The sequence below is a fragment of the Nannospalax galili genome, unplaced genomic scaffold, assembly GCF_000622305.1.
Source record: "Nannospalax galili isolate Female #2095 unplaced genomic scaffold, S.galili_v1.0 scaffold83, whole genome shotgun sequence".
In the NCBI taxonomy this organism is placed as follows: Eukaryota; Metazoa; Chordata; class Mammalia; order Rodentia; family Spalacidae; genus Nannospalax; species Nannospalax galili.
Genome location: NW_008352659.1, coordinates 876,053 through 891,821, shown reverse-complemented (window position 1 = coordinate 891,821; position 15,769 = coordinate 876,053). Strand labels below are relative to the sequence as shown.

The following is a 15,769-nucleotide window of genomic DNA, read 5'->3' as shown; positions in this document are numbered from 1 at the left end:
GAGACCAGGCTGGCCTCGAATTCACAGAGATCTGCCTGTCTCTGCCTCCCAAGTGCTGGGATTAAAGGAGTGCGTCACCACGCCCAGCCTAAACATATTTTTAATATGCAGCATTGAACATGTATGAAGCACGCATGTGCATCTGTGAAGAGTAGAAAGGGCTTAAGAGAAGATTTGGAACTGGACGCGGTAGTAACCTGGGAAGCCCCAGGTGCTCTGCCAGCATGGCCCCCTCCCCACCAGGCGGGCTCCTTGTCCCAAATGCTTACTCATTCTTTCTCTTCCTTCATTTACTGCCTATATACTAATCTCCAAGCACTAAGGTATTTAGCTCCGTGAGCATCCCAACCTGATGTACATGGAGTCACGATGTGTGTGTTTTTCAGTTATGAGCCTCCTTCATGCTTCACCGAATTTCCCCCTCATTCCATATTTCTGCCTCTGTTATTTGGAGGTTGTATGCTCTCAGTATCTGTCTTGTAGTGGTTGATTTAGGTGATTTAACATGTGCATCTAACGAATTATAAAGTTAGTGCATATTTATCCTAGACAAGAACTTTTCAACTCTAATCACCCTGCTTCCTACTGCTAAGGTGTCTGATGTTATAACTGTTTTCAGCCCTCTACCTGTTACCATTACTTTGTAAGGTTATTGTGTGTGAGTGTTTAGTGACCTGCTGCTTGTGCTCTCTATTCCTTCTGGGTTCTCAGAGTCTCTGCCCAAGGTCCTTCCTCATAGAGTGCATCCTTTAGTAACTAACTCCCTGAAGCTTTTATTTATTTATTTTATTTTCTGAAGATGGCTTTATTCTGCCCTTTTCCTTAGAAGACACACTGAAAATATTATTCTAATTTCCTCTGGATTCTATTATTACGACTGAGAAGTTACCTTAACCATTCAGTTTTCATGGGTGCTCCGCCCTTCCTCCCTGGTTGAGTATCTTTGTGTAGCTTTACCCTGTGTGTCTTTGGTAATTCTAAACCACTCAGTTTTAAGTGCTGCCCTTTCCTCTCCCTTCTTTTCCCGTCTCCTTTCCTTCCCTCATCTTCCCTCCCACCCCTCTTCTCTTCTTGCCTTCCTTCAGTGGTTTGAGTATACAGTTTAGATATTCTGTTCAATCCTTCAAGTCTTTGAACCTCCTGAGAGTCCGACCTGACTTCCTTCATATTTGTAAGTGACAAATGAGCAGTTTCTCTTAGTCTTCAGTGCTTCTTCCCTTCTCATCCCCACTTCTCCAGTACACTTTGCTTACAATACCTTGCCACTTACAGACACCTTGCTGTGCGCACGAAGCTACATAGTTATCAAGACCCACTTGTTGTGCCCCTCCAGTTCCTCTATACGGCCTGCTCTGAATTTCCTTCTTCCTCTGTCTTTCTATTATGTTCTATCATCTATGAGATAACATGATGTAGAGCAAAGAACACTTACCTGGAGGTCTGAGGATCCAAGTTCCATCCACTTCCATCCAGAGCTGGGTGGGGGGAGCCTCCCCTAGGTGTTTCCATGGTTGGGAGGGGCACCCACATTGACATGGCCCTTTTCACTCCTGGGTACTCCTGCCATATCAACTTTGCTGTAATAAAATAATCGAGGCAATTACATTTATAAAGAGAAATGGCTAATTTAACCCATGGTTCTGGAGGATCCGAGAGCAACGTGCATACTTGGTGAGGGCTGCCCTCTGGCTGCATTACCCCATGGTGGGGATGATGATGTCTGAACAAAACTTTCATATCTGCAGTGGGGAGCATGGAGAGACAAAGAGACCGAGGTCTCACAATACCCTGTAAGATCATAGCTCCAGTGACTGAAGTCTCTTCTCCAAGATTCTACCCTTTAAAAGTTCACAGTACCATCTACTAGCACCACCCTGGGCACTAAGTCTTTAACATAGGGACCTTTGAGTCACTAAACATCCAAGCATAAAAGGTAGCCTTTTACTTTGTTTTCCAGTTTAAATCCTTTAAATATTTAATTCTGTACAACCAATTCTCTTGGGGGTTGGTTTCTTAGAAGATGCGCTTTGAGGCTGGGGAGATGGCTCAGTGGGTAGGAACACTTCTCTGTAACATGAATACCTAACTTAGAGTCTTCAGCACCCATGTAAAAGCCAAGCATGGCTGTGGGTGCTTGTAGTCTCAGCACTGAGGGACAGAGACAGGCAGATCTCCAGAGCTCACTGGCCAGCCAGCCTAGCCAAAATGGCAAGCTTCTGGCTCAGTGAGAGACCCTGTCTTAAGGTAATAAGGCAAAGAGTGATACTTGACATTCTGTTGTAGTCTGTGTACTCATGTACATGTAACATTTCTTACCCCCATGATGCTCTTTGCCTCTTGAAGATTGGCTTTATGCCAAATTACAATTTTGATCCTAGACAAGCATGGAAGAAGGGGACAGAATTTACAGATGTTTAATATTTGAATCACCTGGAAAGTCTTCCAAGAATATCCTTCCACCTTTACAGTATAGTCTGAGACCTTACCAGAGAGATAACCTTAGCAGCCTGGGTTTGAGGGGATGGAGTGTGTGTGAGGGGCACAGCGAATCCTGGAAGTACCCCAAATATTGCTGCTCCTAATTCATGGTGGTCTCTGGCATCGGCACATGTAAGGGCTACTTGATGTATCCAATGTGACTATATTGTGTTTATTATTTATTATGCTCTTAAACATGTTGCTAAGCACACCAGTGCATTAGTTCTCAAGCCTCCTTATGACAGATTTAAAAAAAAATTAAAACAACTTAATAGATGAAGACTCCAAACTGTGTTTCAGAATTGGGAATGTCTCTCATTGGTGTGGTGCTTGCCTAGAATGTGCAAAGCCCTGGGTTCCAGACCTAGCCCCACATAGAACTGGGTATGTAGCCTCTGCCTATAATAGTAGACACTTGGGAGGTAGAGGCAGGAGGGTCAGGAGTTAAGGTCATCCTCAGCTACATAGCCACTTTGAGGCCAGCCTGAGCTATATGAGACCCTCCCTCAAACAAACAGGCAAATCTGTGTTTCAGGGAGATTTAGGTGATGTTCCCACAGCCACCTCCGAAGCAAGTTCCTGAATTGAGATTTTAGTCTGTGTTCTCAATATTTGCCCAAGCATACTTCCTAACATCCTAAGCACTTTAGATCTGAAGATACGGTGTATGGTTTCTAAGGTGGTTCTGCTCTTTCATCTGGGAAGCAGAGGTAGGAGTGGTTGTGGGAGGCTGGGGGTGCTGAGAAGGACAAGCTGAGAGGAACGGATAGGTGAGAGGCCTGACACGTGTGAGGATGAAGGTGCTGGGTTGAGAAGAGCTGTCCCATGCGGTGCAGCTCAGAGATCTTGGTCAGGCTTATGGGGAGCCCCAGACTAGAATGCTCACCCGAAAGTGGGGAGTTTAGCACTGTGCAAGACTGGCAGTTCTGGGGCTGCTGTACTCAGTCATGGCTGGAGTGTCATGCTCTGTGGCGGATCTTGTAGGGCATGAACTTCTCCTTGTAAGTCTCTCCTGAAGGGAGGTCCAGGCTCAGGTTCCCATGGTAGTCAATTGAGCAATCCACAGCCCTCTCTGCTAATGTGCTGGAGGGATTGGGTAGGATGCTGTGAAAACTCAAAGTGGAAGGTCTAATGCAGCCTCCCGAGATAGAGATGCTGTTTTGATTGACTGAGTAGCTTCTGCATTAAGCAAGGACCCTGCTAAGGGGGCCAGTTAGGGAGTGCAGAGGACTGACATATAGCTGTTTTCTCCCTCAGTCAAGCTGCAGGCTTTTTTATCTTGGCTCAGAGAGGGAACTTTCTGTAATTCAGCCACTTTCTCTAACTTGTTCAGAGGCAGAACAAGTGGGCCAAGGAAGGAGGATAAGGCTTTAGCTCCAAGGAAGGTGACCCATAAACCTGAAGAGGAGTAAGGGCACAGGACGAGAAGGCTCTTCTTCCATGCCTAGACACTCCTGGAAGTCAGTGGAAGCTGTTCAAGAACTTTAGCTCTAGGGCAGAGACAGGACATGATCATTTTGGGGTTACTACTCTGTGGCAGATGTCACAAGGTCACACACACACACACACACACACACACACACACACACATTCTGGGCCATGGGCAAGGAAGTGTTATAATGGAGAAATAGGGATCATAGTTTAAGATTAAAGCTATGGGTTTAGCTTGGCTAGTAAAAGTTAATTACAAGAGGTAAGGCCTAGTTCCGTTTAAACAAGCTACTTACACAATAGGAAAGCAGATTAAATACATAGTGATAAATGATCTCAAAACATGAGACAAAATTCCTTCTGACAGAAGGCATTTCAGGAAAGTCATTATCACACTGCTCAACTTTGGAGTACGAAAAAGTTGAGTCCTATAGATAACTACTATTGAGGATGTAGAGAAAAATTAGTTGCACACTTGGTGGGAATGCAGATTACATGAATAACAGCATGGAAATTCCTTAAGATCTAAAAAAAGAGAACTATCATATAACCTATGGTATTAAGTCTACTTTGGGCTACATATCCAAAGGAAATGGAGTCGGTCTCTTGAAGACACATCTTCACTTCTGTGTTTTACTGTAATATTATTTACAATAGCCAAGGCACAGAATCAATCTGAATGCCCATTGATGGATGATTGGAGGAGAAAACATGGTGTGTTATTCAGCTATGAAAGAGTGAAATCCTGACATTTGTGATAACTGGGATGATCTTGAAAGACACATTATGCTAAGTGAAATAAGGCAGGCAGAGAAAGATGAATGCTGCATGGTGGTGTCCACACACGGAATCTAAAGAAGCAGAGCTCACAGAAGCTGAGGGTAGAGTGGTGGTTAGCTGGGGCTGGTACAGGTGGGGGACATGTTGGTCAAAGGACAAAAGAATCAATTAGATAGGAAGTATAATTAAAACAAATTATTTTATGCGCATGAGTGTATTACCTACATGCATGAAGTGCACCCAAGTCGTACAATAGCCATGGAAGTCAGAAGAAGGTGTTGGATCTCCTGGTACTGGAGTTACAGATGGTTGTCAGCTGCCATGTGGGTACTGGTATTTGAATACAGGTCCTCTGCAAGAGTAGCCACTGAGCCATCTCTCCAGCCCAGGAAGTATAATTTTAAGAGAGCTGTTGCACATTGTGGTGACTGGTTAAGAGTATTAGTCTGTACTTGAAAGTTGCTGAAAATAGATTTTAATTATTCTTACCACAAAATAAGCATGTGAGGTATTACATCTATAGCTTGAGTTACCCATCCCACAAAATATCCTGTTTTATACCAAAAGTTGTATACTTTTTGTCAATTGAAAAATAAAAATAACTAAGGGCAAAGGTGTAGCTCATAGAATAGCACCTACCAGTACACCTGCTAGCAAGCACAGAGGCCTGGGCTTGAACTTTACCGTCTAAGAATAAAAACAAACAAACAAAGAAAACCCTAGAAGAATTGAAATAAAGATATTGTTTAAAAGGAAAAAAATATTGAAAGCTGAGTCCTATTCAAATGTGGCTTCAAAGCCTCCTGCTGTGTGTCACCTTCTCTACTCTCTAACTCCCAGCCCAGGCTGAGCCTTGCTTCCCAGCATGGGTTTGGGGCCCTTCTTCCAGCTCCTGGCCCTGTTTCTGTGTTTCCTGGTTTACTGCCTGCTGTCATCCTTAGGGCCTAAGTGTGGTGGGGAGGGAGGCTGCTTAGGGGCAGTCCTGAGTCTTTGGATAGATCCTGGACATTCCTTTTGTGCCTATTTTGGCTGTTACTGCTTCTCTGTTAAAGAAGTCACCAAAAGCCAACCTGGGGTACATCTCCCGTATGGAACAATGTACATGATGTGTATTCTTCAGGTGTCCCATGGCTGGGAGGTGCTCCTTCTCCTGCTCTACCTCTGGAGCTGTCCACTTACTTTCCCTGTTGGGGAGGGTTAGCCAGCTCAATGGACATTTTATCTGAGTGGGAAGGAAGTAAACATTGGTCCTCAAGCACATTGGCTGTCTTTGAAAGGTGGGCATTTCATTATGTGGGTGCCTGTGTCCTCTGCCTCAGGCACAGGAACAAAAAGGATGTGTGCATCTTGTCAGAAAGGCAAGTGGGTGTGTGTGGAGGGGACGTGTTGTAATCTGCTCCTTCTTCAAAACAGTAGAAGATGACAGGACCCAACATTTCTATAACTATTACTAGGATGAAAAATCATCTCCAGCTCTTTATCTGACTTGAAAGCCATAATGTATCTGTGGAATAGATGGGTTATGATGACTTAAATGTCAGAGAACCATGGCGAAGTCAGGGCCTTGGCAGGCGATCCCATGGAATGGGGGTTGAGGAATAACTCTACTATTTTTAGCTCCTTCCCCTTTCCCCACCTCCCCTCTTTCCAGAGACTGACCTACTGAACACTTGATCTCTCTGAGTTATTGGGATGACAACAGCTTCATGAATGTATTTCTAAGGTGGCTGCCAATACCTAAATAATTCCAAGGCCAAGTGCATGAGTTGAAACTCTTTAGAAGGTTCTGTTTCTGATGGAAGTGAAACTTCACCCTAGGCCCCACTTTGAAACTTTGTGACCAGTATATACAAGCATTTGAAGGAAGCTTCTATGCCCTTGGGCTGCATGTACCCCGGCTTATCTATGAAGTAAACTGTAAACTTACTTAAAACATCAGGAGATATTTTCACACTTTTTTTGTTACTCCACTGTACATTATTGGTTGTTTTGTTCTTCAGTCCTTCAGTTCAAACCCAGGCCCTTGTGCTTGCTAGCACAAATATTGTATTGCAATGTCATAATCATTTTTCAAAATGAGAACTGAAAACAGTTTTCAGGTTCTCTATTGTACCAGGTAAATGTGGCACAGCCCTCTGCCATTCTAGCCTAGTCATTAACTCTGGGCTCTAAGGCTCTCCACAGAGCAGTGTCTACCGATTAGTATTTGTAATCAATAAATGCTATGATTCCAGTTCATTACTAATTCCTTGCTTACCTAATTAATCCAAATTAGTGTGGTTTACTTTGGAGAAAAGTATGCTTACCTCAGACATTTGTAGAAATGCTGTCCCCAGGTTCATGGCTGGTTGCTCTGGGCCAAGATGCCCGTTTTATGACAGGAGACAGAGGCTAATCAGCTCCCAAGGTCCTTCTCCCTTCCTACATTCCAGGAAACATGGTTGGTGTCCTAGTATGCTTCTCTGTTGCAGTGATAAAACACTGACCAAAACCAACCAACATAGGGAGCAAAGGATTGATTTCATTTTATAGGTGACAGTCCATCATGGAAGGAACTCAAACAAAAAACTGGAGGTAGGAACTGAAGCAGAGACCATGGAGAAATACTGCTTACTGGCTTGCTCAGCTAGCTTTCTTATACAGCGCAGGCCCACCTGCCTAGGGATGATACTGCTCACAGTGGTCTAGGCCCTCCAACATCAATTAGAAATCAAGAAAATGTCCCACAGACATGTCTGTTGACCAGTTTGATGGAGGAAATTCCTCAGTTGAGATTTCCTCTTCCCAGGTGACTCTAGTTTGTGTTAAGTTAACAAAGACCAGTCAGCACAGTTGGCCTGGGTACTGAGCCTAAGAGAGAGATGTGTTGGCTACAGAGAGGGAGGACATGCAGAACTTACCAAATTTGTTGTATTTTCTCCTTTTTCTTTTCTTTTTTTTTTTTTAAACCAGGGATTATTAGCCGAGAAAATGCGGAAGATCTCCTGGAGAATATGACAGAGGGAGCTTTTCTGGTCCGGGTCAGTGAGAAAATCTGGGGCTACACCCTATCCTATCGCCTGCAGCGAGGCTTCAAGCACTTCCTTGTGGATGCCTCTGGAGACTTCTACAGCTTTCTGGGAGTTGACCCTAATCGCCATGCCACACTCACGGATCTCATTGATTTCCACAAGGTATCCCTCTTTGGGGTGCTAGTCAGGCATGAAACCGGCAAAAATTTGGCCTGAAGGGAGGGTCTGAAGGAAGCCCGGGACTGCAGGATCTCAGATGTACAATACACTGGGGTAGAAGACCAGTGGCTGCCCAGGGCTGACACTGGGGTCCCTGTTCTCCTCTCTGCCTTATGTTCTGATCTGCATGTGTGCCTATAACTCTGTTCCCAAGCCTCTTTTTACCAGAGTACCCTGGCCTGGCCACCAGCCCTCTGTCTAAGCCCATCTCTTAGTCTCAGAAGAGCCCCTCTGGATGACTTCTTAGCCAGAACTCTGGCAGTTTTGAGAGCTAGCTGAAGTACACCAAGCAGTCCTGTGCTCAAAACAGCTTTTCTTCTGTCTCTAGCTTTGCCACTTGGAACATGTATGACCTTGACAGGTCACTTAGTCCCAGTGAGTCCCAGTGTCCTCTGCTTTTTTCTGCCATATAACAGAATACTACAGATTAGAAAAATTTAAATGAACAGAAACTTGTTTTTCATACTTTTAGAGACTGGGGAGTCCAAGACTAAGGGACTGTCACCTGAAGAGGGCTTCTTTTTTATTTTCTTTTAAGAAATATCCCATTAAGTATTTATTTATTTACCTGCTTATTTAATGCATAAGAATGTTTTGCCTGCATGTGTGTTAAGTTGTGCCTGTGTGTGCAGTGCCCGTGGAGGCCAGATGAGGGCGTCAGATCCCCTGAAACTGGAGTTACTGATGGTTGTTAGTCACTGTGTGGGTGCTGGGAACTGAACCCAGGTCCTCTGTGAGAGTAGACCGCACTCCTAACTGTTGAGCCATCTCTCCAGTTCCTGGGGAGGGTCTTCTTGCTGCATCGTCCCAGAGTAGACACTGGAAGAGCAGAGAAAGGAGAGAGGGACAGAGAACAAGAGAATGGGTGAGTATAAGAGGAGGCCAGACTTGGGGCCTGGGAGATGGTTCAGTGGCTCAAATACTTGCTGTGAAAGCATGAGGACCTGAGTTCAGACCCCCAACACCTACATAAAACCAGACATGGTAAAGAGTTATAGAGGAAGATATCTGAAGTTGACCTCTGGCCTTTACACTCTCCTACATGCACAGGTGTGTGTCTCAGTACACACAGAGGCATTCACACACAGTCACACTAGAGGGGCCACACTTGCTTTCTAATAAGCAACAGACTGATGAGATAATGACTTTGACCCACTCATGAAGGCAGAGCCCTTGTGGCTTGATCACCTCTTACAGATCTCATCCAATACAACCATTACAATTGCACTTATGTGTTGGACAAATGCTTTGGGGGGCATATTCAAATCATAGCACTAGACAAATGAATGCAAACAATGCTTATTTGAGATCTTGTGGACTTTGTACAAGACTGTATCTATAACTGCACTCCATGACTGTCCACTGAGTATGGAGCTCCTATGTCTAGAACTCTATTACTTGTCCCCTGCCATTGGCCCCTATCAGGAAGGATGCTGTCTTGCAAATCGTGTGTGTAGTGAGAAGCAGCTTTGTGTTAATGCAGCTATTGGAAGCTATCATAACCATGAGAAGAATTATACCTCAGTGACTAGAAAATCAGGTCCAATGGGATAGTGAGTTATGGTAGCTTCAGGTCCAATACCTACTTGAATTTTTATGTAGAAGGAATCACAGAATTGCTTGCACTGGGCTTTTGCTATACTAGAGATACTTGGATTTGTGTTGCCTTTTCTTCATCTATCCATGGAAGACCCCAGGGCTTGAGAGATAGTTCTCACCCAGCCTTATGAATAAAGCACATAGAAAAGTCACTTGTTCCTCTAGGAATGGTGGCAAACACCTGTAATCCCAGTGCTCTGGGGGTTGAGGCAGGAGGATCATCAGTTGAAGGGCAGCTTGGGGTAAAGAGTGAAAAACAAACAAACAAGCCCAACCAACTAACCAACCAACCACCACAACAAAAAACTATATTAAAAGCAAAGAGAGGAAAAAAGAGAGAGGAGAGAAAGTAGAAGAGAAAAATTACCCATTCACAGGTACCCAGGATTAGAATTCTGCTGGGCAACTAGACTGTCTAATACCGTGTGTGAATACTGGTAGCTTCTCGGGTCAAGTGCTGTTCTGGGTCTTGCATACATGCCCTCATTTAGTCTCCACAGCCACTCTGTTAAGGAAGCATATCAGCCCTGTTCACAGATCAGGAAACAAAGGTCAAAGAGGCCAAGATACTTGGCTAAGTTCTTATGGCTGATACCAGCTCAAACTAGGAGTTATGGCTCCAGTTGCCCTCCTCGCCAGCTTGTGCTTTCCCTATAAGCTGCAGTGTTTGTTTTCCTTGTTCAAAACAAGCTACTTAAGCAACCATGACTTCTTGTTTCCACCAGTGTTTCAAGCAGAGTTAGTGTTCAGCTTCCAGGACAGGTTCTGTGCAGGAAGGCCAGGCCAGATGTCTTTAAAACTTTTTGATGTCAAGTCTAAATTCTGGAAACCAACAATTTTGCTTCTAGCTCTACAGAAAGATATCATCTATGCCCACATGGAGATCTGGTGGCCAGCTTTGATAAAAGAATTGTTTTCTTTTGAGACAGGGTCTCCCTGCAGTCCGAGCTGGCCTGGTACTAGATCAGGCTGGCCTCGATCTCACAGAGATCCACCTGCTTCTGCCTCCCAAGTACTGGGATTAAAAGTGTGTGCCACCATGCCTAATTTGATAAACGAAAATTTTAATTACACAAATAATTCACCATTACGTTAAAATAAAATTTAATACAAGTGACAGCCTCATTCATTTCAACCCCCCAATTCCCTCCTTTACCTTAAATTGCCAGTGAACCATGTGCCTATCTGAGTATTTGCTGGGCAGTAACATTAAAATGTATGCACATAGGGAATGCATACTTTTGTTATTTTTCACAGCATATAGCTCAATGATTTAATTTTTCCACACATTTAATAAACCATAGAAAATATATGAAGGCATAATCTCTGGAATCAGAATGCCAAATTTAAATCCCAGTTTCGTTGTGCATGACTTTGGGCTCATGGTTTTGGCTCAGTTTCCTCCTCACTACTTGATTATAATGAGATGCCACTGTGTAAAGTGATGGAAAAATATGTCTGACATTTCAACATCATCAGTAGGTGCTGGCTGTTACCAGAATGTGGGTAGGAGGGGCTGGGAATGTAGGTCAATTGTCAGCATGACTGCCTAGCATTCACAAAGCCCAGGGTTTGATTCCCAGCACTGCATAAACTGGTGTAGTGGTGCAAGCCTATAATCCCAGCACTCAGGAGGTTGAGGCAGGAGGATGGGATATTCAAGGTCATCCTCAGCTATATATCCAGTCTGAGGTCAGCTTGGGATGTCTGAGAAAGACCCTGTCTCAAAAAAATGTGTCTAGATCTTTTAGTCTATGTACCAGTCCTTGTAAATGCTTGGGGATTCCCTAGTATGGATGTAGAGTGCAGTTTAATGATCCATTCCCCTCTTACACTCACCTCTGCAGCTTCCAATTTCATGACCATGAACAGTGTTTCTAAGACCTTGGTACTGTGTATATGTCACTATGTCACTATGGATACATAGGCAGCATTTTTCTGGGATAGATTCCTTGAACTGAATTTTCTGGAAATAAAGTATGCCCAGATTAATTAGAAAAGAGCTGCCAGATTGCTTTCCAAAGACGTGGTGCCAAGTCACGCTCTTGCCAAAACTATATGAGGCCGTTTCCCCACACTGTTGCCAACACCGGGGTTTACCAGCCCTTTAATTTTTCCTCCATCAAATGAGCAGACACCGGAGTGTGCTATTGTCTAGCTTGTACTTTTCTGATGACCACTGATGCTGAGGTCTTTTCATATACTTAATGGTCACTTGGATTTCTTTACCTGTGAATCATTTTTTCTTATTCATTGTCCACTGTTCTATTTTTGGGTTTTTCTTTCTCAGTGTTCCAATTTCTTCAGCTACTGAATTGCTCTTTAGTTATGTCAATTATGTGTTTCAGTTCTTTGGCTGAATTTTTTCTTTTTAATTTAAACGGCCATGCCTTTCCATTTACAGCTTCATTTTTTTTCTTATAATAGCCTGCTCTTGTTTCATGGATGACTACTCCTGTTGAGAAAGTTAATGTACACTTTCTTAAATGCTCCTTCTCTTTGCTGTATAAGCTTGGCATTTTCTTAGAAACCTGTTCAATGCTTGCATTTGGCATCTTTCTGTTATAGCTGAGGTGGTCCTAAATACTTGTAAACTTTGAATTATGAGGCGATCTTCCAACTTTCAATTTATCCATGAGCAGACAATTTCTGTTTCTTAAATCCAGCCTCTTACTGCTGTGCAGTTGGAACTGACACAGAGCTTTCTCTGTGTGTGGTGGGGCATGGAAGTGCCTGAACCTTGGGTTTCCTAAGCCTCCCCAGGAACTGAGGCAAACACCGGTTTGGAGCTGTGTCCTCAATTTGTTACCAGCGTACACATGCCACACAAACTCTTCTCAGACAATCTAATCCTGTGTGTCTTTTGCTTTTCAAAATTCCACATTTTTCTTGTTGATGGTCTTCCTTCTTAGTTTATAATACTCCAAAGATTTATTTCTTCTTAAAAGAAGAATTTCCCTATTATTTCTAGAAATTTGAGGGGGAGGCAGATGTGGTCTTAGTTTTCTGTCTCAAGCCAGTTCTACACCCTCTTTCCCTTGTGGATGTTAATAACCCTTTCTTGATCATGAGTGAAATTTCCATTTTCCCCTTTTAGGAGGAAATCATCACTGTTTCTGGGGGAGAATTGCTGCAGGAACCCTGCGGACAGAGGGACAGCCCGCCAGACTATCATCTGTTGTTTGAATGATCTTCTTCCCTCCTTATTAACTGGACTCCTTTGAGCATCCCTTCTTGAAACAATCTTAAGAGCATTCCAACTCAGAGCCTTCTGACCTTTTGGAAGATCCATCATTCTTCAGAGGAGCAATTCGATAGTGTGTCATGAGAAGATGGCATATAACTACATTTATGGTACTGTTCCTATTCCAAGGCGTAAGACAGAAATAACGAACAACTGATACAGTTCTTTCATGGAGATATCGCAGTAGAGGAGGCCTGTTTGTCATGGCTACTCCAAGTTGAGCTCCTAGAGTACATGGATCATGTTTTAATAACCCATACAATACCAGTGCCGAACCCATATTTAACATGGTAGACATTTAATACATGTTTATTGAACGAATGCACATCTGAAATTCCATCACCAGAGTGTAATGGTTTCTAAGTTATTTTCTGCACCTCTTTATGAAGTCGTAGAGATGACAGAAGCAGGTATGTAAGCAACATACGTGGAAGGCGGAGAAGTTACATCTTTCCTGATGTTCATTGATCTCATCTTGGGAATTACCTAAGGTTTCTGACCTTGGCTTTCAGAGCAGGTGATACACTCTGTGCAGTTGTCTTTGCTTAACCTCTTCCACCTCCCTTCTCTAACTTTGACTCAAATCTTGGCCCTAGTTTTGCAATTTTAAGATAATGATTTTATGTAAATGTGCCCAACACCTAGGATGGATTATAAATTCAAGGAAGGTTTTTAGATATCTGATAATGTCTTTGCTGTCTAGGATGCTGTCTGTAGGTAGGCTATTCAAAGGCTTAGCTCTCTTCTCAATGGTCTTTCGTTTTTGATTTTTCTGTCCTCTTAATCTGAACATGAGAGTAATCTCCTAATAACTCAATAATTCTCAGGAAAGGTGTCTAATTTAGCATAATCATGTTGCTCCTTTATGGCCACAGAGCAAGAGGTAACAGGTTATGACAGAAAGACTGAAGGTTCTGGACTCTAGAAGGATTGGGTGGAAATCTTGACCCACACTCTGAAAGTTATTGACATCATAATTCTTACAGCATTGTTTTAGGTACATATAAAAGGATGAATAGACTCTGGGACATGAGGGAACTGGTTTACCTTCCTTGAGAATATGTCAAGCATCTCTTATTCTCACTTTACCTCTTGGCTTATCTGTTTTTCAGATCTTTGGCAGTTGGCCCATCCCTGACCCCCGAGTACTTTCACTGCAACCAGTTTTGTGTGAGTCCATTTTCCTTTGTTCACTGTGCTCTTCAGCCTCAAGTGTGTGTAAGCCAATGGTGCCTTGCCACACATGGTTCTTTGTGGCCTCTAACCCCCATCACTGTTCAGGCATAACAGAAAAAGCTGGAAAGCCAGTGTCCATTTAGTGAACACTGGGTCAGTGAGAGGCTAAGGCTAGTGGGTTTCTTCTTCCTTCTGGGTGGACAGTTCTAAAAATCAGCTCTTCATATGACCTCTTAGAGGACAGTTCTGCAAGATCAAGCAGCTAATCATGATGAAACCCAGAAGTGGCCAGATCCATCCAAGACCCTTGTCCTCACTCACTCTCTGCTCTGTTCTCTCTGAGCTGTCCTTTGGGATGATACTCCCCAACAACCAGCTGCTCTCTTTAGAAATCTTGGCCATAGGCTCTGCCTTTGGGAACTCCAGGTAAACATCCACCATATAAATGCTTAGTTTTATTTTTATGTCTTCATACAGGGTCTTACCATGTAGTTCAGGATGGCCTGGGACTCATTATATAGTTCAGGTCTGGGTCCTGAATTCTTGATCTTTCTGCCTCTACCTCTTGAGTACTGGGATGACCGATATGTACCACTATAAGTGACTTCAATGTGTAAAAATACCAGTTTTACATCTCAGCTCCACAGCATCCCTCCAGTCTGTCTGTCTCACTGGATGGATGAAGTGGCATGGTGGAGGGACCCTGCTTTCTGAACTCTATACTACTTTAAAACCACAGCCAAGTGCTATCCCAATTACCTTATTTCTACGAGGACTCAGAAGACTCACTTTTGCTTTGATTTTGCTGTGTACCAGTTCTGTGAAGGTGTTCAAGTCATTGAAATGCACTAAACTCTTTGTAATTGAGAAGAGATTTTTCTGTGTGGTTGTCATTAAGTTTCTGGCAGATCAATTAAATGATGAACATAGAAACTCTGTCCAAATAAAAGGTTCTGCTAACCACAATCATGGAGGCAGCAGGAACTTCCTGCTCAGCAGTCTTGGGTCAGGGGACACTAGGAAATGTTTTTTCACCTGGTGGAAGAAAGGTCCAGAAGCAGCTTTGAAAGGAGACCAAGATCAGCTGAGAAGCTGACTTACTGGGCTGTGGTTCCTGTCGCCTCCTAATTAGCATGTGAGAGACAACAGTTGAGCTTTCTGTCCCTAACACATCCGTTTTATTTTATTTGGGGCCTGCACTTTTTGTATTGTCTCATATATTTTAGACTTTACCTGGTTTTAAAATAAATTCCTTGCAAGTTGTCCTGCAAATGAAATTACTGTCTGGAAAACTGCAATTTCATCTTGAGAGTTTTATTATGCTAATAAATGTCAGAATTCTCAAATAAAGGAATTGCCTCTATTTTCTTTTCTTTCTTTATTTCTTTTTTTTTTTTTTTTTTTTTTTGTTTTTTTTTTTTTTTTTTTTTTTTTTTTTTTTTTTTTTTTTTTTGCCTAAGCTGAGCCCTACAAATATAATGAAAATAAGTCAGCTCCAAGACTCAGCAGAAGGAAAATTTACAATTCATAACTAGAAGAGAAGTTGTAAAAAACAATATGCAAATTAGTGGAAGATAAATTTCAGGGAATTAAAGGGCAACTTGGGGTACAGATTCAAGGAGATCTCTGTATAGCAGATATTCTTAGGGAATATTTTAGGGTTCATGGGCTAAATAAAAGGGGCAAGGGAGAGAGTGGGCATGTAAAAGTATATGTGGATGTGATGAGCTGGGGTCTGGGGGAATCCGGCTTCCTCTGTCTCCTTGAACCCCTCCTTTCCTCATGATTCACTTGTAATCTCTAGTGAGTTCCTTATTTTCTGAACCATTTT

At 43.0% G+C, this 15,769-nt stretch overlaps 1 protein-coding gene across 2 annotated transcripts in view; it reads left to right on the top strand.

Moving 5' to 3' along the window:
- Sh2d4b (SH2 domain containing 4B) overlaps positions 1-12,958 on the top strand; it is an 88,376-nt gene extending 75,418 nt beyond the window's left edge. Inside the window, exons 7-8 of one of the 2 annotated variants that reach the window (XM_008849816.2) lie at positions 7,642-7,862; positions 12,616-12,958. In XM_008849816.2, coding sequence (XP_008848038.1) covers positions 7,642-7,862; positions 12,616-12,708 — 314 coding nt within the window. In that variant the 3' untranslated portion in view covers positions 12,709-12,958. The remainder of the gene's footprint in view (positions 1-7,641; positions 7,863-12,615) is intronic. The other variant, XM_008849817.2, reaches the window with a different exon arrangement.
- The last annotated feature ends 2,811 nt before the right edge of the window (positions 12,959-15,769 follow it).